General features: G+C 42.3%; 1 protein-coding gene across 1 annotated transcript; it reads right to left on the reverse strand.

Annotated features, from left to right (window-relative positions):
* Positions 1-3703: 3703 nt before the first annotated feature.
* Positions 3704-22857, reverse strand: LOC126480900 (AP-2 complex subunit sigma). Its single transcript, XM_050104297.1, has 4 exons — positions 22700-22857; positions 4538-4687; positions 4121-4294; positions 3704-3985 (listed from the first exon to the last, which is right to left on the reverse strand). Exons 1-4 carry the CDS (start codon positions 22700-22702, stop codon positions 3884-3886), a joined length of 429 nt encoding a protein of 142 aa, XP_049960254.1. The 5' UTR covers positions 22703-22857; the 3' UTR covers positions 3704-3883.
* Between the last annotated feature and the right edge of the window lie 278 nt (positions 22858-23135).

Consider the following 23135-nt stretch of genomic DNA (forward strand, 5'->3'; position numbering starts at 1 on the left):
CCAGTGTAATAATAAAGGGAGATGGGGAGTGGAAGTGAGCAAAAGATCAATGGCAGAAAAAGTACCACAAATGGCGCTAAAATAGGTAGTGGAACCATTATTAAGAAGGCAAGACTGTGGCCCACAAGAAACTTGTCTATGAGGATATCCCAACAAGATGAAAAAGCACTGCTCCACAAGAGGGAAAGCCATAGCAGAGGCAAAGTTAGATGTCACAGACAAAGGGCGAAGGTGGTAGGTAATATGTCTGTAGAGTCTCAATGTAGGATAAAAGATCAAGAGACATATATTCCTGTACTTTCTTTTCCTTCTTATAAAGAGGAAATCAGGCAAATGTGGAGAGTGATGTTCATGACAATGAACGCACACAGGTGGCAGAACACGTGAGCTCCAACCATGGAGTGGGAGTCCATATTCACCACCACACACAGGGTCCGCTGTACAGCGGAAAAAATGTGCACAAAATGTAAACACTGAAAACACCTTGTGGTTGGTGGGATATACTGCTTTATGCGGTATCAATAAACCATAACCTTGACCTATCCCAGTGGGATATCCCAACAAATAACAGAATAAAAGCACCAGTAATAATGTAGTTTCTTGCCATTCCGGATTGGCCCAGAGATCCTTATCGGATTGAAGGATGAAGCCCCTATGAAAAATGACACCCTGAACTATATTCAAAGACTATTGAGAACTAATGGACACTGCGATGTTGTCATGGTGGTCGCAGACTGTAAGAGCTACAGATTTGGTGGCAAAAATAGTTTTGATCAACAGCAACCTGACTGCACCTCATCCAAAGGGTCCACTTCACCAAACTTGTCTTCAGCAGTTTCCATGAAAAATTATGGTGTGGTGGCAGTGACAGTCTCCCCATCACTCCTGGCGCAGACCACGTACTGGGGAAAGTGTTTCACCCCCCAGGTAAAGAGCACAGCCCGCCTTCCAGGGGGAAACAAAGGCTGTCTACATGCTACCTATATAGCATTAAAAGGGTGACAACATTGAAGAAAAGATGGAAGAGGTAGTAAGGCAGAAGGTGCTAATTAAGGTGTTCTTCCCCAGTCAGCTCACATTACAGAAACAAAATTTAAAAGAGGAGGTCAAACCCCTAAGGGGCACTAAAAATGCCACAATGGAAAGGTGAAAAAATACAAGAGGAACAAAACCATATGGGAAAGCAGATACTGGAGGACAGCTGGGCCGATGTAAGCAAGGGCACCGAGACAGGAGATTGGTTGATTGTTGGCAATGAGAGACCAAACTGCGAGTTCATCGGCGCGTTAATCCTATAAGTACTGAACCAGGAATAGCCCTCACAAGAAGCATTCCAAAAAGCAAATCCTGGGAAGCCTGATTGTCAGCAACAAGATACAATAAGAAAGAGATAAAATCAAGGAGAAATAGGAGTAGGGTGTGAGAGGGGGTAAGATGGGCAAGCCACTATGCCCATAATGCAGCTGGCAGTCCCCAGAGCACAGTATGCGGTGGAAGACACACCTACTGCATCCCACCAGCACCACTTCACCGTCCATTTCCTCAAGAAAACGAGAAACACAGACAAGATGATAAAAGTTTAGGAAAGATAAACCATTAGAACTGGCAAACATAAAAGAACAAGGACAATAAAAAGGGGCGAAGAATAGGGGCCAGGCCAGATTGCCCAGTAAAGGCTACCATGGGATCCCTGGCCCAGAGCAGGTGAGCAATGCCCCTCCAACCCTTCAGATGGTCAATGAGACGAAAGTGTCCCACCTCACAGAGACAAGTAGAAATCACCTTAGCACATAAAATGTAAAACTATGTCAGCTTCTTTGGTGTTATCTGATAGCACCAAGGTAGCATGTCATGAAGTTTAAGATATCACTGCACAGGAGCCAAATTTGGGAAGTCGAGTAGTAAAGTAGGTCCTCACGTTGAAGAATATGGTTATGGATAAGTCAAGTGTGGTCAATGCATAGCCACAAAGGACAATGGATTCCCTGCGAGAAGTGCAAAGGGAAAACTTCTACACGGTTGTGGTCACTCAATTTGTTTGGAGGAACCAGGCATCCAACAACTGATGGCGTAAAGTCTACCGAAGACCCAGTTCTGAAACAGAGGGGAAGATGGGAGGACATGAAGGGAGGGAAAGGGAATGCAGCCCAGGAAAAAATAAGAGAGAGAATTCCCCCGAGAGACTAACCAAGATCGAGGCTTTCCATGCCTCAATTGTGATAGGAACAGGAAAAGGGGGTAAGTAAGTATCATTATCGAAGTAACGTCCATATAACACAATTAGGTGGTTAGTTGAGTGCAGATGTATGTGTGGCGACAGCTCTCGCCCTTAAAGAGTTCAATTCTCTTATGTCACAAATTTGCTTGGATTTTCAACTGTGGTACAAATGATATAAATTACCCAATTGTAACCAAATATATTATGTACTTACTGTTTGGTGGTGGTGATGACTACCCACTCCAAATCTAACTTAATGGTGCTACTCAAATGTAGTACCCTTAAACTGATGTGCAAGAAGATCTAGTATGTGTGTTTAGCAATTATGGAAATTGATGTTCAATTCTCACAGTAGTGCACATCAACCTGTTGTCATTACAAGCAATATGTGAAGTTCAACAGGTGTCCCAAACATTTTATGAATATTACGGTATATTGATAATTTTTACTTATGGACCGTCTGACAGCAACTGACTAAAACACAATTTTAGTGCCATACGTGTTTCACCTTTAAAATTGTGTTTTATTCAGTTGCTGTCAGACGGCCCATAAGTAAAAATTATCAATATACCGTAATATTACACGCAACTGAGGAAGACAGGACCACAAAAGTTGAAGATTTTATTAATATGTTAGTCTAAATCACAAGCTAAAACTAATTCTGACTTTGGTTTTTTTTTTCTTGTAATCTAAAGCACTGGGCTTAAGCAATCATTCTTCCTTTGCTCCATTGACAAATGGAATGGGATGAAGTCCTAAAACTGGTGCAATGGGAAGTACCCTATGCCACGGACTTCACATTTCGGAGTATAGATGTAGATGTTTATCATATTAGGAGTAACCTGCCAAAGGCAAGAGAAGAGGAATTTGATCCATGGTTGATTTGCTTAGTTGTTACACTACTTCGTTTAGCACAAGTGGTATCATACTTTATAATGGCTTACATCTAAACATAACAGAGCAATATAATTTATACTGCAACTTCGATCATTTCATTTCATGTTTCATAAACCACTGTTGATATATCAACAAATTAAGATACAAATAAAGCTAGAGATACAGTAGTCATTATGCATATGAATTTGGGTATTACTTGTTCACTTTATGAAGGGCTACAACACGGTGACTGCCTCAGTGTCAGTGCTGCTTTTCCGGCACAGCCATAGTGGACGGCAATGTGTTTGATTTGTCTACATATTTGATGGGGGTGGGGCTGGACCTGATTAAGATGTGGAGTTATAAATATGTTACATGAATTTAATTTGAAATGGTTTAAATTTGGTGATATATCCAACAGAGATACTCTTCACACATTTTTCTGACCACTAAGGTTCGTAGAGCACGGAAAAAAATGAATATCAGTCAGAAGTCATATCTATCTAAACTGCTGTTCCTGTGAGACAATGCATCATAACTCTTCAAAAAAGGAACAAGTAGTACTTCACGAGTATATTCTGTGGAACATTTTAATAGAATTAAACAGTATTAATAAAGAGAATATAATATTGCTTTTTCTGTACTTCAAAAAATATCTTAAACTTAAAGGAATGTATAACAATGAAATTATATATGACCAACAATCAACTGTCAGATCTTGGCACACAAATATATGTCAAAAATGTTTACATGATTATTTACAAATTATTTGAAACACACAAGTCTTGCTTATTCCAGCGAATTCAGCATCAGGAGCTGTTTTAAAACTTTTGTCTGGCTGGTTTCTCTTATTTCTCCAGCTAGAAACATTTCATCCACAACTGTGTACACCTGTAATGTTAAACAAGTTTGTAAGACATGGAAGTTTCCTATTCTGAACGTATACAAGCAATATTTCAGAAGTAATCTGCAAGCACAGTAAAAAAGAGATTAAATTCATTTATTGGATAAGAAACAAATCCATACCTTATAGAAATTGAAGACTAGATCCAACTCACAGACATTGTGGAAGTACTCATTTAATACTTCTACAAAATTATGAATAGCTTCCAGATAGCAGAGATTATTGTCATTCACATCTACACAAATGCAGAAATAAAGGCCAGCATATCGCCTGTACACAATTTTGAAGTTTCGAAACTGAAAAATGGAGCAAATAAATTACTCACTAATGATATACAACTTCGTGATGTAGTTATAAAAGCACAAAAGTCTTCAAATCCCAACGACTTTTATACACATCATGAAAACTAAAAATGCAAAAATTATGATATCTACCAGAGCAGAATTGGTAAACAAATCTAAAGGTCAATTAAGCATATTAACTCATTCCAAGTCTGTCACAGGGCTGTTATAGAGCATGTTTAGAGTCAGTGTACAAACCTCAACAAAGTTGGTGTGTTTGGCATCCCTTACGGTGACCACAGCATGCACTTCTTCAATTAATTTTTGCTTTTCATCATCGTCAAAATTCATATACCATTTGGCCAATCTAGTCTTGCCAGCTCGATTTTGGATCAGTATGAAACGTATCTGCAACAATTTTTGTTTTACCTGCAGTGTAAATACTACACAATTCCACAAAATAAAAATAAAAAATAACTCATTCAGTGCAAAAATAGGAAACAGTTCCCAACTTCTATGAAATATCAGCATTAACTTCATCCATTAACAAATCCACAACTCATAGTCCCACTACGCATTCTTAATCTAATCATTCCTTTTCAAATGCTTTTCCTCCTACAAAGTGTCCAGCATACATTAGTGTGTCAATATCTGAATGTTGTTGAAAGAAGAGAAAAGACCATTTCTTATTCATTCTCTCTTACTTTCGTAAGGTCCAGACAGTTGTCTTGTTAAACATTGAGAGGTTTGTAGACTGTATATATGGGAAAATGAATGTGATAGTTTCTGACGGACCAGCAGGTGTCAGGCTTATGAAAAATGTTTTAGCTGTATGAAAACTGCTATGTGCGATGAAAATACGGTGATACTGAGTTCAAAGTATTCTCGAATGTATGGAGTTATTTTAAAAATATAAAAAATTCCTCCAAAGTAGCATCTTATCTTCGGAGAAGAAATTGTGCAGGACATTGCAGCTGGCTACTCAGAAAAGAAGATCATCGAAGCAACTCCAAGTAAGTTCGATAACCAAGGGGGGAGTGTGAGTCTTGCATACCAGTACCACACTGCCACCCTTCATCACTGGAAACCACCAAAACATGGGGACCAATGTGAGTAGGACACAAACAAGAGGAATTTTTTGAAGAAGATTGAGATGAAAGTTACGAGTTTCCATAGTAACATATAATAACGAGATGAAAAAATTGGTCTGCAAGATTCGATTAAGAAGATTTGGTGGTGGGGATGAAGGAATCCTCACACACGCAGTAACCAGCTGATGCCGACGCAGTCACAGTAGCCCGCCATCTTAGCTGGTTGCTGTTTGAGTTGCTGACTTCGTGCCCGCCGACACCACGACCAACATTTCATGCTGCTGACACCCGTGCGATTTTTACACCACACCAACACAGCCTACAATCCTATGCCAGGTGAGCTCAAGATAATAACTATTTGAATATAAACTAAGGTGGTCTTTATTTACAGAGGTGATTTCTTTTAATGATAGCAAGATCGAAGAAAATTAGGTCTCTGGAGAAGGAACAACAACCTACAGAAACTGTAGAACCAACCATGGCAATGACAGTGACTGAGGTCACACCAGACTGAACTGAAGTAGCAAATTTAATTAAGGGCTTAAGTCTGAAGTTAGACTCAGTGAATACTCCGGTAAATACCAAGTTAGATGTAGAGAGACAAGAACTAAGTGATATAAATCTTTCTTTAAGTGAGAAACTAGAAGCACAACTAAGTGACCAAAATGTTGCTTTAAATGCAAAACTAGAAGCACAAAGTGCTAGTTTAAGTAAAAAGTTGTAAGCACAGAGTGAAGCTTTAAATTTTAAATTTGAGATGTTAAATGATAAAGTGGAAAATTTATGAGTAGATTTAAAGAATGAATTAAGTAATTCTTTAACTGTACAAATGGATCAAATGTTTATGAACTTTAACCAAAAGCAGGATGATCAATTTCAGAAGTTGACCCAGAGATTAGAATTTGATATTGAGGACAAGTGTACCAATATACAGTCTGATCTTAATGAGAGGTTAGGGTCATTTCAAAGTGTTTGTAATGTTACATTCAACGCAGTGAAACACAGATTACGTACCTTAAAAGATACCGTTGAAAGACAAGACAAACTGATTCCTATTGTACAATCGCAAATTGCAGGGGGTCAACACTCGTGTAGGTGTGCTAGAGAGAAATTTTAATGAAAAGCTAGCAACCTCAGATACCATAAATATACGCAGTCTGGAGGAACAGGTAGAGGAATTAAACGACCAGAAAGTTGCTGAGAGGGCGAAAACAAGCAACGTTCCATCACATTTAGCGTCCGAACTTGATTATACTAAAAACTGCATAGACCATTTGTGGAAGGAATTTACACTTATCCAGAATAAGATACAGAAGGGGGTAGACTCACAGAAAGTAGTGTTTACTAGTAAAGTGGTAATTGTTTTGTAGAGGGGAGACTTCCACACAAAATGTGATGAGAAGTGCTGGTCTGCACTTGCTCAAGCGAGGTTTAGAGCAGATCCATGGGATCCGGGCGGAGTCACATTATTCCCCAGGGACATTAACATTCTGTGTTAACGGGTGGAGTGACGACCGTCAGATCCCGAGGTGGGTTCGGTGTTACTTTCATCTTCGTTTTCCCACACCAAATTCTCTTGTAGTCTTTTACTATCCTGTATTCTGTTCTCATCCTCTTATACTGTCATATAGTTTAGTACTTACAGCATACTCATCTTGACATGGCGGACAACCAACAGTTGCAGCAAATCACTGATATCAAGGTCATACTGCTTTTGTGGAGGTAGCAGTAAGTTATCTTGTCATTATACGCAGTCTTACTTGTTTTAATGGCGCTAGGATCCCCAGTTATATAACCACCTTGATGGATTTGTTGTTGTATCAAGTCAAGACTTAAGCATTTGGTAATGCCTCGTAATATGTAAGTCAAACGCATGCTCCACTCTAGTCTCAATGTGAGATTGAGTTCAAAGTATTCTCGAGTGTACAGAGTTATTTTAAAAGTATAAAAAATTCCTCCAAAGTAGATTCTTATCTTCGGAGAAGAAGTTGTGCAGGACATCGCAGCCAGCTATCCGGAAAAGATCAGCAAAGCAACTCCAAGTAAGTTCAATAACCAAGGGGGAGTGCGAGTCTTGCACACCAGTACCACCCTTAATAACCGGAAACCGCCAGAGCATGTTATACCCTCAGGGAGTTGGGAATTATTTTCAGAGGATCAAACACACAAAACAGGGATACGATTTTCAAATTGCAGAAAAGGGTAATAAGAATAACCCAAAATAGTAAAGAAATATTACAAAAACTTAGTATCCTTACTGTACCAAATGAGTTTATCTACCAGTCTGTAGTATACAGGAGGAAAAAAAACAAATGTGTCCAAATAGTTCCACACGTCATCGTGGAACAAATTAATTTGGACTAACATTTACCAAGGGAATAAATGAAAACTCTAAAAAGCATTTTATATCTGATTGAAACCATATAACAATTTGCGCAAGAAGTTGAATGACATGAAACATTTATTCAAAAGAGCTGTCAAAGGGTATGCCTCTACTGCTTTAACAACTCAGACTACATAATTACCTCAAGAGCTCCACGAGGAGAATGACCTGGAAGTCTTGCTCGTTTCTTTCAATTTGACATCTGTCATTGATTTTCCTACTCGGGTAGTAAAGGACAGCAGCACATTGATAGATAACACTTTTATAGACCAAGATAAGTTTGAAAACTTAAATTCTTGTCCTGTTGAGAATGGCCTTTCTGATGTGGTGCTCAGCTAGTTACAGTACATGACATATCTCCATTCAGTAATTCAAAACTGCACTCCAAAGTTGCACATTCAATTAATGACTCAACAATTAGAAATTTCAGGGAAAATCTTCAGCAGTTAGACTGGGACGAGGTGTACAAGGAACCCGATGCTAATTTAAAACATAACTTATTTCATGATACACTTTTAAGAGAATTTGAAAACTGTTTCCTCAAGAAAGTAGTTAAATCCAACTATAAGAAACCATGCAAAAAACCTTGGCTTATTAAAGGAATAAAAATACCTTGTAACCACAAAGGGGAACTGTATCTAACAACAAGAAAGAGTAAGGACCCAGAAACAGCCAAACACAAGGTGCATTCCATAAGTAATGCGACCAAATTCATAAAAAATCATTTATTGAATATATTCACACAAATAATCAAAAATTTTCAAAATAGCACCCTCTTGCGTCGATACACTTCTGGAGGTGGTGTTTCCATGCCTGGAAGGCATCCTGGAATGCCTTTTCCAGAATGTCCTTTAGAGCTGATGTAACATGCGCCTGGATGCTTTCAATCGTGTCCCAATGTTTTCCTTTCATGACTCCTTTTAACCGAGGAAACAAAAAAAAGTCAGCGGGAGCTAGGTCAGGACTGTAGGGAAACCAACGGGTCTTGGTCCTGGCCAGGAAGTCGTTGACAATGAAGGCACTGTGATTCAGCACGTTGTCGTGGTGAACTTTCCATGTGTCCTTGATGTCACTTCGGCACTGTGAGACCCGCCTTTTCAATCTTTTGAGCACTTCCAAGTAGAAAGTTGAGTTCACTGTAGTTCCGGTAGGTATGAATTCATGGTGGACAATGCCTCTGACGTCAAAGAAGACAATGAGCATGGCTTTGATAATGGACTTGCTCATGTGTGCCTTCTTGGGATGGGGCGATGATGGGGTCTGCTACTCTGAACTCTGCCTTTTTGTCTCAGGGCCGTACTCAAAAATCCACAGCTCATCACCAGTGATACCCGAGTTTACTAAATGAGAATCATTTTCACACATTTCCAACATTTCTCAGGATCGAAGCACTCACATGTGCTTGTGTTTGTTGGTCCACACTTTTGGGACAAGTTTGGCACACACCTTTCTCACGTTCAAATCTTCGGTCACAATGCGAAAAACGGTTTTTGACATGTTTAGAGTTTGTGCTATCAATTGAACGCTCAGCCATCTGTCAGAGTTCAAACAATCATGCACACGCATCACATTTTCGTCGACTCGTGCGGTTGATGGCCGTCCACTGCGAAGTTCGTTGGTGATCTCCTCTTGGCCCTCCATGTGCCATCGGTAAACTTGTGATTTGGACAAGCAATCAGTCCCAAAGGCATGCTGAAGTATGGGAAACGTTTCGGTGGTGGACTTCCCAAGTTTAACGCAAAATTTGATACCATACCATTGCTCTACAAAATGATCCATTGCACTGTGTGTTGCATAAACTCAAAATGGGGTTGATGGAAACGCATGTCCTGACTCTCCGGCAGCTTGCAGCTTTTTTTTTTTATTTTTTTTTATTAAGGGCGCTCAACTACTGAGGTCATTAGCGCCCAGTCACTGTTGTTAGAGCACATGGAATCTAGTAAAACTCAAGGGGAGGGGGGGACACCAGAAAGACCTGACAAAGATGTAGATAAAATAAGTAAAAAGGTTAGATGTCTTTGGACAAGCCAGTCAAAGTTATAAAACGCAGAACATGAGCAGCTGCTCGAGCGTCATCAGCTAAAATACCCGGTAAAGTAGATGGCAGGGACAGGACAACACGAGATTGACTAAAGCGGGGACACGACAATAAAACATGGCGCACTGTTAATGCCTGACCACAAGGGCACTGCGGGGCTGGGTCACCGGAGAGCAGGTAGCGGTGTCTAAACCGGCAATGCCCAATCCGCAACCTGGTCAGAAGGACCTCCTCCCGCCGAGATGGTCGGGAGGAGGTTGTCCAAGCAGTTGGGAGCGGTTTTACTGCCCGGAGCTAGTTTCCTTGGAGGGATGACCAAGCATCCCACCACAACGACACAAGCCTCTTACAAACATCCCCACGAACGTCAGATGACGGGACACAATGGGAGGCTGGCCGAGGCAGGAGGACTGCAGCCTTGGCTGCAGCATCCGCAGCCTCATTCCCAGGCACTCCTACATGTCCGGGAACCCACAGAAAGCTGACAGGAAAACCATTATCAGCGAAAGAATGGAGGGACTGCTGTATCCGTTGAACCAAGGGATGGACCGGATAGGGAGCTCCAAGGCTCTGAAGAGCACTGAGTGAGTCAGAGCAGAGTACATACGATGAATGGCTGTGGCGGCGGGCATACTGAACGGCTTGATGGAGAGCAAAAAGCTCGGCCGTAAAGCTGGAACATTGGTCGAGGAGCCGGTATTTAAAGGTGGCGGCCCCTAGGACAAAGGCACAGCCGACACAACCGTGAGCAATACACTGCAGCCGGAGTACCCTCCTTCGGGAGTGAGCTGAGGTCTAGATAAATATGAACCGGAGCCTGGAGCCAAGGTTGTGTCTGGCTCTCACCCTCTCTGAAGGTGGTAGGGAGGGCAAAATCCAATTGTCGAAGCAGGCGACGGAAGCGGACCCCGGGGGGGGCAGCAGGGCAGACACATACAACCCGTACTGACGTTCGAGAGAATCGATGAAGAAGGACTGGTAAGAGGGGTGGTCGGGCATAGACAACAGCCGGCAGGCATACCGACACAGCAAATAAGAGACATGCGGAGACCAACACTGTTTCCTGTCCAACGTGAGCCATAGAAACTTAGTTGTTTCCACGAATGGGAGAACAATGGGACCGAGACGCAAGGATGGCGGAAGGAATGCTTTATATCGCCAAAAGTTGATACAAACCGTCTTCTCTTCAGAGAACCGGAAGCCATTTGCCACGCTCCATGAGTATAGGCTGTCTAGACAAAGCTGAAGGCAGCGCTCCAGGAGCCATGTTCTCTGGGCACTGCAGTAGATCGCGAAGTCATCGACAAAGAGAGAGCATGAGACATTAGGTGGAATGCAATCCATAATTGGATTGATCGCGATGGCAAAAAGGGCTACGCTCAAGACGGAGCCCTGAGGCACTCCGTTCTCCTGGAGGAAGACGTCAGACAATACGGAACCCACACGTACCCTAAACTTTCGATCCGTTAAAAAGGAATCAATAAAAAGGGGCAGGCAACCGCGTAGGCCCCACCTGTGCATAGTGCGGAGGATACCTCCTCTCCAACAGGTATCATAAGCCTTCTCCAAATTGAAGAACACGGCTACCGTTTGGCGCCTTCGCAAAAAGTTGTTCATGATGAATGTCGACAAGGTCACAAGGTGGTCAACAGCGGAGCGGCGGCAACGATAGCCGCATTGGACATTGGTAAGTAGCCGTCGAGATTCAAGAATCCAAACTAACCGAGCATGAACCATGCGCTCCATCACCTTACAGACACAGTTTGTAAGAGAAATGGGGCTGTAACTAGAAGGAAGGTGTCTATCCTTCCCGGGTTTGGGTATAGGAACAACGACGGTGTCACGCCAACGCGTGGGGACCTGACCTTCGGTCCAAACGCGATTGTAGGTACGAAGAAGGAAGCCTTTGCTCGCCGGAGAAAGGTGTGCCAGCATCTGAACGTGAATGGCATCTGGCCCCGGAGCAGAGGACCGGGACAGTGCAAGAGCACGTTCGAGTTCCCGCATAGTAAAGGGGGCATCATAAGTTTCCAGATTCAGCGAGTGGAAGGAAGGTCGCCGAGCCTCTTCTGCCTCTTTCCTGGGAAGGAACGCAGGGTGGTAATGGGCGGAGGTTTAAACCTCCGCGAAAAACCGGCCGAAGGATCAACGAGGACCTCATTACCTGAGGTCAGGCCAGGTACCGAGGAGTGGGCTTTAATGCCCGACAGCCAGCGCAGGCCACCCCATACGACAGAAGAGGGAGTAAAACTGTTAAAGGAGCTGGTGAAAGAGGCCCAACAAGCTTTTTTTGCTGTCTTTGATGACTCTACGGCATTGCGCTCGGAGTCATTTGTATCCAATACAATTCGCCAACGTAGGATGGTGGCGAAAGGTGCGTTAAGCACGTCGCGGAGCACGGATAGCGTCTCTACAAGCCTCGTTCCACCAGGGGACGGAAACGCGATGTGAAGAAGTGGTAGTATGAGGAATGGAACGTTCGGCAGCATTGATGATAACAGCAGTGAGGTATTCGACCTGACTGTCACAACTGAGAAAATCGTGGTCCGGAAAGTTCGCCAGGGAGGAGTAAAGTCCCCAGTCAGCTTTCGGTATGTTCCAGCTCGAAGGACGTGGGGATGGGGTGAGGTGTAGGAGACGAACGACACAGGGGAAGTGGTCGCTCGAATAGGTGTCAGAAAGGACATACCACTCGAACCGACGGGCAAGAGTGGTAGAACAGATCGAGAGGTCCAAGTGGGAGTAGGTATGAGTAGAGTCCGAGAGGAAAGTCGGGGCGCCAGTATTGAGGCAGACAAGATTGAGATGGTTGAAGACATCCGCCAAAAGTGAGCCTCTTTGACAGGATGCAGGAGAGCCCCAAAGGGGACGATGGGCATTGAAGTCGCCAAACAATAAAAACGGCAGGGGAAGCTGAACAATCAGGTGCATCATGTCAGCCCGACTAACAGCGGATGACGATGGAGTGTAGATGGTACAAACTGAAAAAGTAAAAGCAGAAAGAGTAATACGGACAGCTATTGCTTGAAGTGGGGTGGTCAATGGGATGGGATGGTAATAGACATCGTCCCGAACAAGCAACATGACCCCACCATGAGCTGGGATACCGTCCACAGGGGTGAGGTCATACCGCTCCGAAGTATAGTGGGTAAAGGCAATACGGTCAGTCGGGCGCAACTTGGTTTCCTGGAGACCAAGGACGAGCGGACAGTGCAGGCGGAGGAGCAGTTGTAATTCCTCCCGATTAGATCGAATACCTCTTATGTTCCAATGTAACAAGGCCATCGCTTGTCAAAAAAGAGGGGGAACGAGACAGGGGAAGAGCTGGTCACCTCGACGGCCGCAGAGGGCCAGGTTTCGAGGGAACAACGCTACAACCGGCGGGAGGCGGATCTGGTTCCATCGAGTCGTCGCCAGCTGCGGCTGCTGTCCCTGGTGGTGTAGGAGGGGCAGCATCATTTGCCGACGAGAGGCCAGCTGAGCGCCTGGCAGCAGAGCGTCCCGGCGAAACTGAGGACGGTCGGGAGCAGCGACTCACGGATGGAGCGTCAGACGAAACGCGCCGGGGTGGAGAGGGGGATAGAGACATCTTCTTGGAGGCCTTCTTGGAAGTCCGAGGAGGCACAGGAGTGGTGGGCTGGACCCGAAGAAGGTCCTCACGCGCGGGGTCCGTTTTGGAACGCCGGACCTCGGAAGCTGGGGTCCGTAATGTTTCCACGATGGACGCCTGAGAAGAGGATCGCTTCTCAGGCGGCAGCGTGGGGGGGTGGGGGGTAGGGGGTGGGAGGAGGAAGGGTGGCCCCTGGGGCAGAGGGGGCGGGGGCCACGGGGGAGGAGGATTTGGAAGGGAGGGATTTGGGAGGCGGAGGCAGAGACCCCGGATGGGTGGAGGAGGCGGAGGGGGGACAGGATAGGGGTGAGGATACCGCAGAAGGAGGGGACACAACTGAGGCAAATGAAGTGGTCAACGGCACGGGATGGAGGCGGTCATACTTCTTCCTGGCCTCAGAATAAGAGAGACGATCCAAAGTTTTGAGTTCTTGTATCTTCTTCTCCTTCTGATATGCGGGGCAGTCTGAGGATCTAGGCGAGTGGATGCCAGGACAATTAACGCACCGAGGTGGTGGGGTGCATGTATGTTCCTCACGAAGAGGACGTCCACAATCGCCACAAAGGGGCTCAGCCTCACACTGTGACGACATGTGCCCAAAGCGCAAACACCAAAAACAGTGCATAGGAGGCGGGACGTAAGGTCGCACGTCGCACCGGTAGCACATCACCTTTACCTTCTCCGGGAGAACGTCCCCCTCGAAGGCGAGGACAAAGGCCCCGGTGTCGATGCGACGGTCTTTGGGGCCGCACTGGACTCGCCGGACGAAATGCATGCCTCGGCACTCCAGGTTGGCCCTGAGCTCCTCATCAGATTGCAGCAGGAGGTCCCGATGAAAAATAACCCCCTGCGTCCTATTTAGTGCCAGATGCGGGACAATGGACACTGGGATATCCCCTAGGCGGTCGCATGCCTGGAGCGCCGCCGACTGTGTGGCGGAGGTGGTCTTTATAAGAACGGACCCCGAACGCATCTTACTGAGAGCCTCGATTTCCCCGAAGATGTCCTCCATGTGCTGAACAAAGAACATGGGCTTGGAGGTGGCAAACATCCCCCCATCGGTTCGAGAACAGACCAAATAGCGGGGGGAAGTACTTCGCCCCAAGCCGGCGGGCCTGTCCCTCCTCCCAGGGAGTGACCAAGGGGGAAAGGGCAGGAGAACCAGAACTAGAGACAGTACCTTTCCTTTTGAAAGACTCGGCCGCAGAGCGACCTGATACGTGTTGACGTTTCATCTGCGAAACGTCCGCCCCGATACCACCCACTCCGACCAGGGGCTCTCCCCACGGGCGCCACCCAGCCTCAGCAAGGGCCACCTGGCAGGATGACCGTTGCCGGGAGTCCTGATGCCCCAAGGAGACGGGCATCTACTCCTTGGCCGACGTGGGGAAGGTGCAGCTCAGGTATCGGCAGTACGATCCCTGTGTTGTCAGGGGGCTACAACCTAGAGGGTACATGACGACCCCACCACAACGGGCTGGCTACCGTGCTGGATTTCTGGTGCCATGGAAAGTCCATCATGATCGTAGGTGCAGATGGGGACGCATTATGGGCGTAACTTGTACAACCCATCAGGCGTTTAGGCCCAATTTGAGGAATAGTGGGTATGGTTACAACGCCGGTACAATGCTGAGTGCCAAGGTCTTAGTGCACTGAGGACCAGTGGTACACCACGTAAGGAGTCCTTCACCAAAAGGCTCGTACTTCTGTAGAATTTTGAAAAATGGAGGTCAAACCCCAAGGGGGACCATCACATGGAAGGCCAAAACGGTTGAAACTCCTTTTAGTCGCCTCTTACGACAGGCAGGAATACCTCGGGCCTATTCTTACCCCGGACCCACAGGGGGTGCAGCTTGCAGCTGAATGAGACAAAGAGCGTTTTGAAGCTAAGACCCCCCTCCACTTAGCCCAGCCGGTTACAACACGCAGTGGTGTACCATTGCATCAGAAAAAAATTGGTAGCATTGCTTATGAATGCACTCTGTATTATAAAAACTACTGTGCTACATTAAGAAAGGTTATTAAAATGTCCAGAAGCATGTGCATTATGTCTGAGATTAATACCTCTGATAACAAAATCAAAATAATTTGGAATATTATTACAAGGGAGACAGGGCAACCAAGAGTACAGGACGACGGCATTATCATCATAGCAAATGGAAACTTGACAAACAAGCCGGAAGTCGAAAACTTTTTGAATAATCATTTATAAATGTTGCAGAGAAAATAGGATCTAAACCTTCATGACAAGAAGCCTTACCCACACAATTTGATACAACTGAAATTCTACCCACCTCTCCTCCTGAAATTAGGAAGATAATAAACTCTCAAGAATAAAAGCTCACATGGAATTGATGGCATTTCTAGCAGGATAATAAAAGCTTGTTCCCAAGAGATTAGTGGGATTCTTAGCCACATATGTAATAGCTCTCTGAAGCAGGTTATTTTCCCAGATAGAATGAAGTATGCCATTGTTAAACCATTGCATAAATAAGGGGATACGTCCGATAACAACTACCCCCCAATCTCCCTTCTGACTGCCTTATCCAAAATTCTTGTAAAAGTAATGTATTGTACAGTAGCTTCACATCTATGTAAAAATAAAGTTTTAACAAATCATCATTTTAGTTTCCAGAAAGGTTTTTCGACGGAAAATGCTACATATACTTTCACTAATGACATATTAAATGCGCTGAGTAACTGGAAGGCACCCGTTGGGATTTTTTGTGCTCTCTCAAAGGCTTTTGATTGTGTAAATCATGAAATACTTCTAGATAAGCTCAAGTATTGTGGTATGAAAGGGATAGCGCTCAAATGGTTTAAATCATACCTAACTGGAAGAGTGCAGAAAGTTGAAATGAGCAGTTCACATAAAATGAAAAAACTGGTGATATCTCAAACTGGGGAACAATCAAGAATGGGGTGCCGCAAGGTTCGGTCTTGGGTCCTCTGCTGTTCTTAATATACATTAATGACTTGCCATTCTATATTCACGAAGATGCAAAGCTGGTACTTTTTGCCGATGATACAAGTATAGCTATCACACCCAACAGATAAGAATTAACTGATGAAATTGTAAACGATATTTTTCAGAAAATCATTAAGTGGTTCTCTGCAAATGAGCTCTCATTAAACTTTGACAAAACACAGTATATACAGTTCCACATAGTAAATGGAATGATACCATTAATAAATATAGACTTTGATCAGAAATCTGTAGCTAAAGTAAAATACTCAAAATTTCTAGGTGCATGCATTGATGAGGGGTTGAACTGGAAAAAGCACACTGAAGATCTGCTGAAACGTTTCAGTTCAGCTACTTATACTATTAGGGTCATTGCAAATTTTGGCGATATACATCTCAATTAATTAGCTTACCACACCTATTTTCATTCTCTGCTTTCGTATGGCATCATATTCTGGGGTGACTCATCATTGAGTAAAAGAGTGTTCATTGCACAAAAGCGTGTAATCAGAATAATTGCTGGAGCTCATCCTGCAGACACTTATTTAAAGAGCTAGGGATCTTCACTGTAGCCTCACAATATATATATTCACGTATGAAATTTGTTATTAACAAATAGAATGAATTCAAAAGTAATAGCAGTGAACATGGCTACAACACTACGAGAAAGGATGATCTTCACTGCTCAAAGTTAAATCTAACTTTGGCTCAGAAAGGGGTAAATTATGCTGCCATAGAAGTCTTTGGTCACTTACCTAATAGCATGTAAAGTCTGACAGATAGCCATATAGTATTTAAAAGAATTTCTGAATGGCAATTCCTCCTACTCATTAAATGAATTTTTGGATAATTTCCCCACCCCCACAAAAAATTAAGTGTCATGTAATATTTTGTGTAATGTAATATCTTGTACAGACACCTTTTATTAACCTGACACGTTCTACATCATTACGAAGTGTCATATTCATGATCTATGGAACAAGTACAAATCTAATCTAGTTCATTAACACTTCTGTTGCATAACAGTCTACAGTATTTGTAGGAAAAGCTTACACTGAAGTTTGACAGCACATAATACTAATGTCTCAGCTCTTTTTCCGAATTTATCATGAGGGGGCTCTAAGGCTACTTTTCAGTCCGGCAGAGAGGAAGACATGAAACTGTAACAGAGGCCTAGCAGCAGTGCCAGGGTTGTAACCATCTGCAAAAGTGTGTGGTGAGCACACTGTGGATAATTATTTTTCATGTTATTAAGTTAACTTGTTCCCAATATGTACAACATAAGAGAATTGTATGTTATCTAAACCCATGGAAACAGTGCCGTCATTAAGACTCTGACCTCAGGTTTAGGAGGATACAGGCTTATGTCTGAGGAGACAAAGTACTAATCAACTCAAATGAAATGCCCCATGCAGGCAAGAGTATTAAAATCCTAGTGATCAGTTGCTGAAACATTCACAACAAAGTGCCAGAGTTTTAAAGGATCCTAAAAAGCAGTGAAGCTCACACAACAGGGTAAAGAAAGTTGGGTAAAACCCAAACTTGATAGCAGTGATAATTTTGGGGAAAATTTAAGCATATATTGAAAGGACAGGCTAATGAGAAATTGAGGTGGTGTATCTGTCACAGCAGACCAATTCAAATCCAGCAAGACAGAAACTGAAGCTGCCTGCAAAACTGTTTTGGCACGACTCTCTATCACGAGTCAACATAAATCATAAATTTGTAGCTGGAATCTTCTATCAACCTCCAGATGCAACAAAAAATATTTAAGAGACAACCTCAGTCCACTAGTATGTAAGTTCCTCACTACAACTCAAATTGTTAGAGGAGATTTTAACTGCCAAACAATCAACTGGGATAATTTTTGTCAATAAAGGGTGTGAAGAAACATCCTGCAAAACATTAGTAAATACCTCCTCTGAAAACTATCTACAATATACAGTTTGAAATCCCACTGAAGATGAAAATATTTTGCATCTAATGGTGACAGACAGACTTTACCTCTAAGAGGATGTTCACAATAAGGCCAGTATCAATTACCACGAAGCAGTTTTAACAATTATGATTACCAAATTAGATTTAAACCAAATGGAAAGATTCAGTTAACCAGATAAACAAGCAGCACTGTCACATCTCACATCTACTGAGGAACATGAAAATTTTAGTTCATGATAGAAGCATTTTAGTGAACTATGGCTCAAGTTTAAAAAAATATATGATCATGCATTGGACAGATATGTACCCAGCAGAACAATTCATGATGGGAGGGACAATCTATAGTATGCAGTAATGTTGAAAAAAACCACTAAAGAAATAGATGCAAAACAAAGCATCATGCTATGGATACCCAGATGGTAAATGAGACACATTCATCTGTCAAGAGGGCATTGTGTGAAATGTTCAATGACTACCGTAACATTATGATTGAAGATCTTTCACAGAAACCAAGGAAATTCTAGTCATATGCAAAGGCTTTCAGTGGCACCAAAATTACTACCCAGACACTCACGGATGTGACATGAATTTAAATGGAGGGTAGCAAAGCAAAAGCAGAACTACTTAACTCTGTTTTCAAGTGTTCCTTTAAAAACCCAGAATCGGTTAGATTCTCATGCCAATGGTAAGATGAGCGAAATAGATATTACTTCCACTGATGTTGAGAACCAGCTGAAAGCTCTACAGCCTGATGGAATACTTATCAGATTCTATACCACATCTGCAGCTTAGTTAGATCCTCGTAATTATAAGATATTGAAAATCCCTAAAAAATAAAAATAAAAAAATTCAACCAGTGGGTAGAAGTATGCAAAAGTCATTAGTCAACAAGAAGGGCAGCCAAACTGATCCAGAAAACTGCTCTTCAATATCCTTGACATCCACTTCTTGTTGAATTTTTGAACATATTTTGACGCTCAAATGTACTGAGATATCTAACAGAATTACCTTCTCATGCCTATCAGCAAAGATTCTGAAAATATTTATCACATGAACTCCAAACCCCTGCTTTTCTCATGACACCGTAAAAGCCATTGATCAAAGCAGTCAGATAGATAGTACAGTGTTCCTTGACTTCTGAAATGCAGTTGACTCATTACCAAACACATGCTTATTATCTAAAGTACAATCATATGGCAATCAAGTTAGGTTTGTGTGTACCTATGGATTTCTTGGCATGGAGGACAACATATTACCCTGGATGGAGAGTAATCAAAAGATGTTAGAAGTAATTTCAGCAGTGCTCCAGAGATGTTGATACCCTTACTGTTCACATTGTATATTGGTGACCATGCAGACAATGTTAATACTTATCTCACACACTTTTTGGAGATGATGCAGTTATCTATAATGAAGTACTCTCTGGAGGGGAAAAAAAAGAAAAAAAAAAAAGAATCAGTCAGAACATAAGATTTCGAAGTGGTGCAAAGAGAGGCAAATCACTTAAAATGTTCAGAAATGTAAAATCGTGCACTTCACAAAATGAAAAAAGTTCGTATCCTATGGCTACACTACCAACGATTAACAGCTGGAATTTGTCAACTAATACAAATACCTGGGTTTAACAATTTGCAAAGATAGTAAATGGAACAATCACATAGGCTCAGTCATAGGTAAAGCAGGTGACAGACTCAAGCTTATAGGCAGGAATATTAAGGAATTGCAATAACTCCACAAAGGAGGCTGCATACTCATTGCCTGGGTTTACTGGGACACTTTTAGGAATGTCTGTTAACCTGGACAGAAGACAGGGTGCAGAATACTACTGTGACCCATTCCTGAGTACTGCTTGAGTGTCTGGGATCCCAAAAGGTCAGAGTGAAGAAAAACATTGAAGCAATTCAGAGGTGGGCCATTATGTATGGCACCAGTAGCTCTGATAAACAAGCAAGTGCAATGGAGATGCTCTATGAACTCAAATGGCAATTGCTGGAAGGAAGACAATGCCATGTAGGGCTAATATTACTAATAAATGCAGTAATTTGAAATCTATATTCAATCCCATGCTGCAGATAAATGTTTATAGAGTATAGGTCACATCTGGCCTAGTTTAAATTCTTGACAACAGATACAGTAAAACACACACACACACACACACACACACACACACACACACACGTTTATTAACCCAATACATAAAACAATAAGTAGGTCTATCAATACTGCACTTCTACATTTTCACAGAAATTTTCTGAAGCTTTTCACATACAACAAAAACCTTAATTGAGAAAGCTAATGCGTTCACATAATATTCAGTTGAGATATTGAACACACTGATGACTAGAAATATTGCTACAATATTTTCACTTAAAAAAAGAAACATAATTTGTTATTATGAATGAATGATTTCACAATCTGCCTCCCCACCCCAATTCGACTTACTCTGCGAGCCAATTAAGAGTGTGACAGAGTCAACGTGAATGACAGCAGAACAACCACATCCGTTTTTAAACACAAGCAATGGATTAATTTCTTGCAAATAAACATAATTTATATTTTGATCCCCTCTAACATATTATTCAGCTTAATTACTTGGATCTTTACATGTTAACAGACGCTACATAAGCAGCAACAACTGTTGTAATGACAAGTGTGAAGCACTCAAATTTGCAATACAGATGTAATGCACTTAAGTTAATGTGTACATGGGCTATCAATATCTATTAATTCATATTAATTCACAATCTCTGAACTCAAAGTCTTCGAACAACGACATATACAGCAAAGGAAAAAAACATATCATCACACACTGTCAAATTAGAATTTTAGGGACTAGTGTAGCAGGGGATACAACCCGTCGGCTTTGGACAATGACGTCACAAGTCGCCAATCGAGAAGCAATTCTTCTTAGTGTTGTAGCTCCCTTCAGTGGCTGATAAGTGTTTTTTGGCTTAAAAAAAAAAAAAAAATCCTCACGAGATAGAATAAACAGATCCACTTTATTAAGCAATCAGTAAAAAAAAACGAAACTGAAACATAACAGCAAAAGCGAAAATGGTAAACTGCTCTCTGGCGACTTGTGACGTCATTGTCCAAAGCCGACGGGTTGTATCCCCTGCTACACTAGACCCGAATTTTATGGTGCCATTGGCATTGCTGCAAAATGGTTCGAGTCTTACTTAACTAATAGGAAACACAGTGTGTCATTGACTTGTCTGTTACATTGCCAGATGCTAAGCCTGTTTTGTTTGCATACGATAGAAACATTGCAATAAACAGCACGTAAAGTACAGATTTAGTAATGGCTACTAATCAAATTTTAAACGATATTAATAAATGGTTTAAAGCTAACTCACCTGGCATTAAGCTTCGACAAGACCAACTATACGCTGTTCAGAATGTGTACAAATTTCCTCCCAGCAATTGTATAACATATGAAGACATGCATATAGAAGAGATCGACAGTTTTAAATTTCTTGGACTACACCTCTATAATAAAAGCACCTGGGAATGGCATACCACCAAACTGCTGAAGAGCCCAAACAAGTCTGTATTTGCAATGTGAATGATGTTAGATGTGGGTGAAAAAAAACCTTGCATACTTTGCTTGCTTTTATTCTATTAAATCATAGGATCATATTAAGGGTGACTCATCAAACCGAGCAAGTTTTAAGGGTGCAAAAACATTTAATAAGACTCATTTGCAGTGTAAATTCAAAACCACATAGCAATCGATTCAAGGAAATGCGTATTCTAACCACTGCTTCTCAGTATACTTATAAATTAATGAAAGTTGTTATAAATATTGTGTTTGTTTCCAACCAACAGCTCTTGTTCATAAAGACTAGGTCTTTACCTTGGTCCAAAAGGATATCCAATATTCATGAACATACATTTTCAATAAATTGCCAGCAACCATTAAAAACTTGGTTTCACATAAAGCACAGTTTAGACGTAGTTTGAAAGACTTTTCGGTAGACAAATCCTACCACTCCAGAGATGAATACCTTAGCAGGGACTGTTAGACCAGCTTAAATAAAATGTTTGTTAGGTTTCATTTATGACAGTACTTGCACACAACAACACACATTAGACATTTTGCATATAACTTTATTAAAAGTGGATAACAATGTTTCATTCTGACAGTCTATCACTTCTGCAAATATCAGCGGTTTCGGTTTACTGTAAAGTGTTTACGAAGTTTGACAGTCTAGTGACAATTGATTTGGGAAACGAGTATTTTATTCAAATGTTCTATGTTTTATATTATACTTCCTAACGTGTTCCACAGCCACTACTATTATATTAATCTGGGATCTACGGAACGAGAACTGAATTGAATCCAATCTCACGCAAAACACAGATGTAAAAAAAAAAAACTTTAAACGGACGTACCATTTTTCTTCTACCTTTCCCTCAGTAACAACGCCTCCTTTCGAATATCCGTCCAACTCCAAAGATGATGTGGATTCCGAAGCGGCACCGAAATGTATATAAGTAGCACTTCGCCAGAGAACTGCTGTAGACCATAGACCACCGAAGGCACTGATAGATGTCTCTGCGGTCACGACGTCATTAGAGAGCCTATATTCTCTGTATGCATGGGCTCTCTAGATATAGTCACAGTCTAACATAACAGTCGCGACACTTCGCCTCGATTTTGTTGCCTACCGCGCCAGCAGCGCCCCAAGCGGTCAGTAACTTAAACTGTGAGTTCGGCGCGTTCGTGAAAGCGAATAGTGGTTGTTTATTTTGATTTCTACAATGGTTTTTACAAGCGGGAGCGTTTGTAGCGCAATAAATTGCACCAACAACAGGAAGAAGACACCAC

Source organism: Schistocerca serialis, chromosome 5 (assembly GCF_023864345.2).
Source record: "Schistocerca serialis cubense isolate TAMUIC-IGC-003099 chromosome 5, iqSchSeri2.2, whole genome shotgun sequence".
Lineage (NCBI taxonomy): Eukaryota > Metazoa > Arthropoda > Insecta > Orthoptera > Acrididae > Schistocerca > Schistocerca serialis.

Coding starts and splice junctions, on each gene's coding strand:
- LOC126480900 (XM_050104297.1), bottom strand. Junction 4,295..4,537: donor AACACACCAACTTTGTTGAG/GTTTGTACACTG, acceptor TCCATTTTTCAG/TTTCGAAACTTCAAAATTGT. Junction 3,986..4,120: donor TAGTCTTCAATTTCTATAAG/GTATGGATTTGT, acceptor TTAACATTACAG/GTGTACACAGTTGTGGATGA.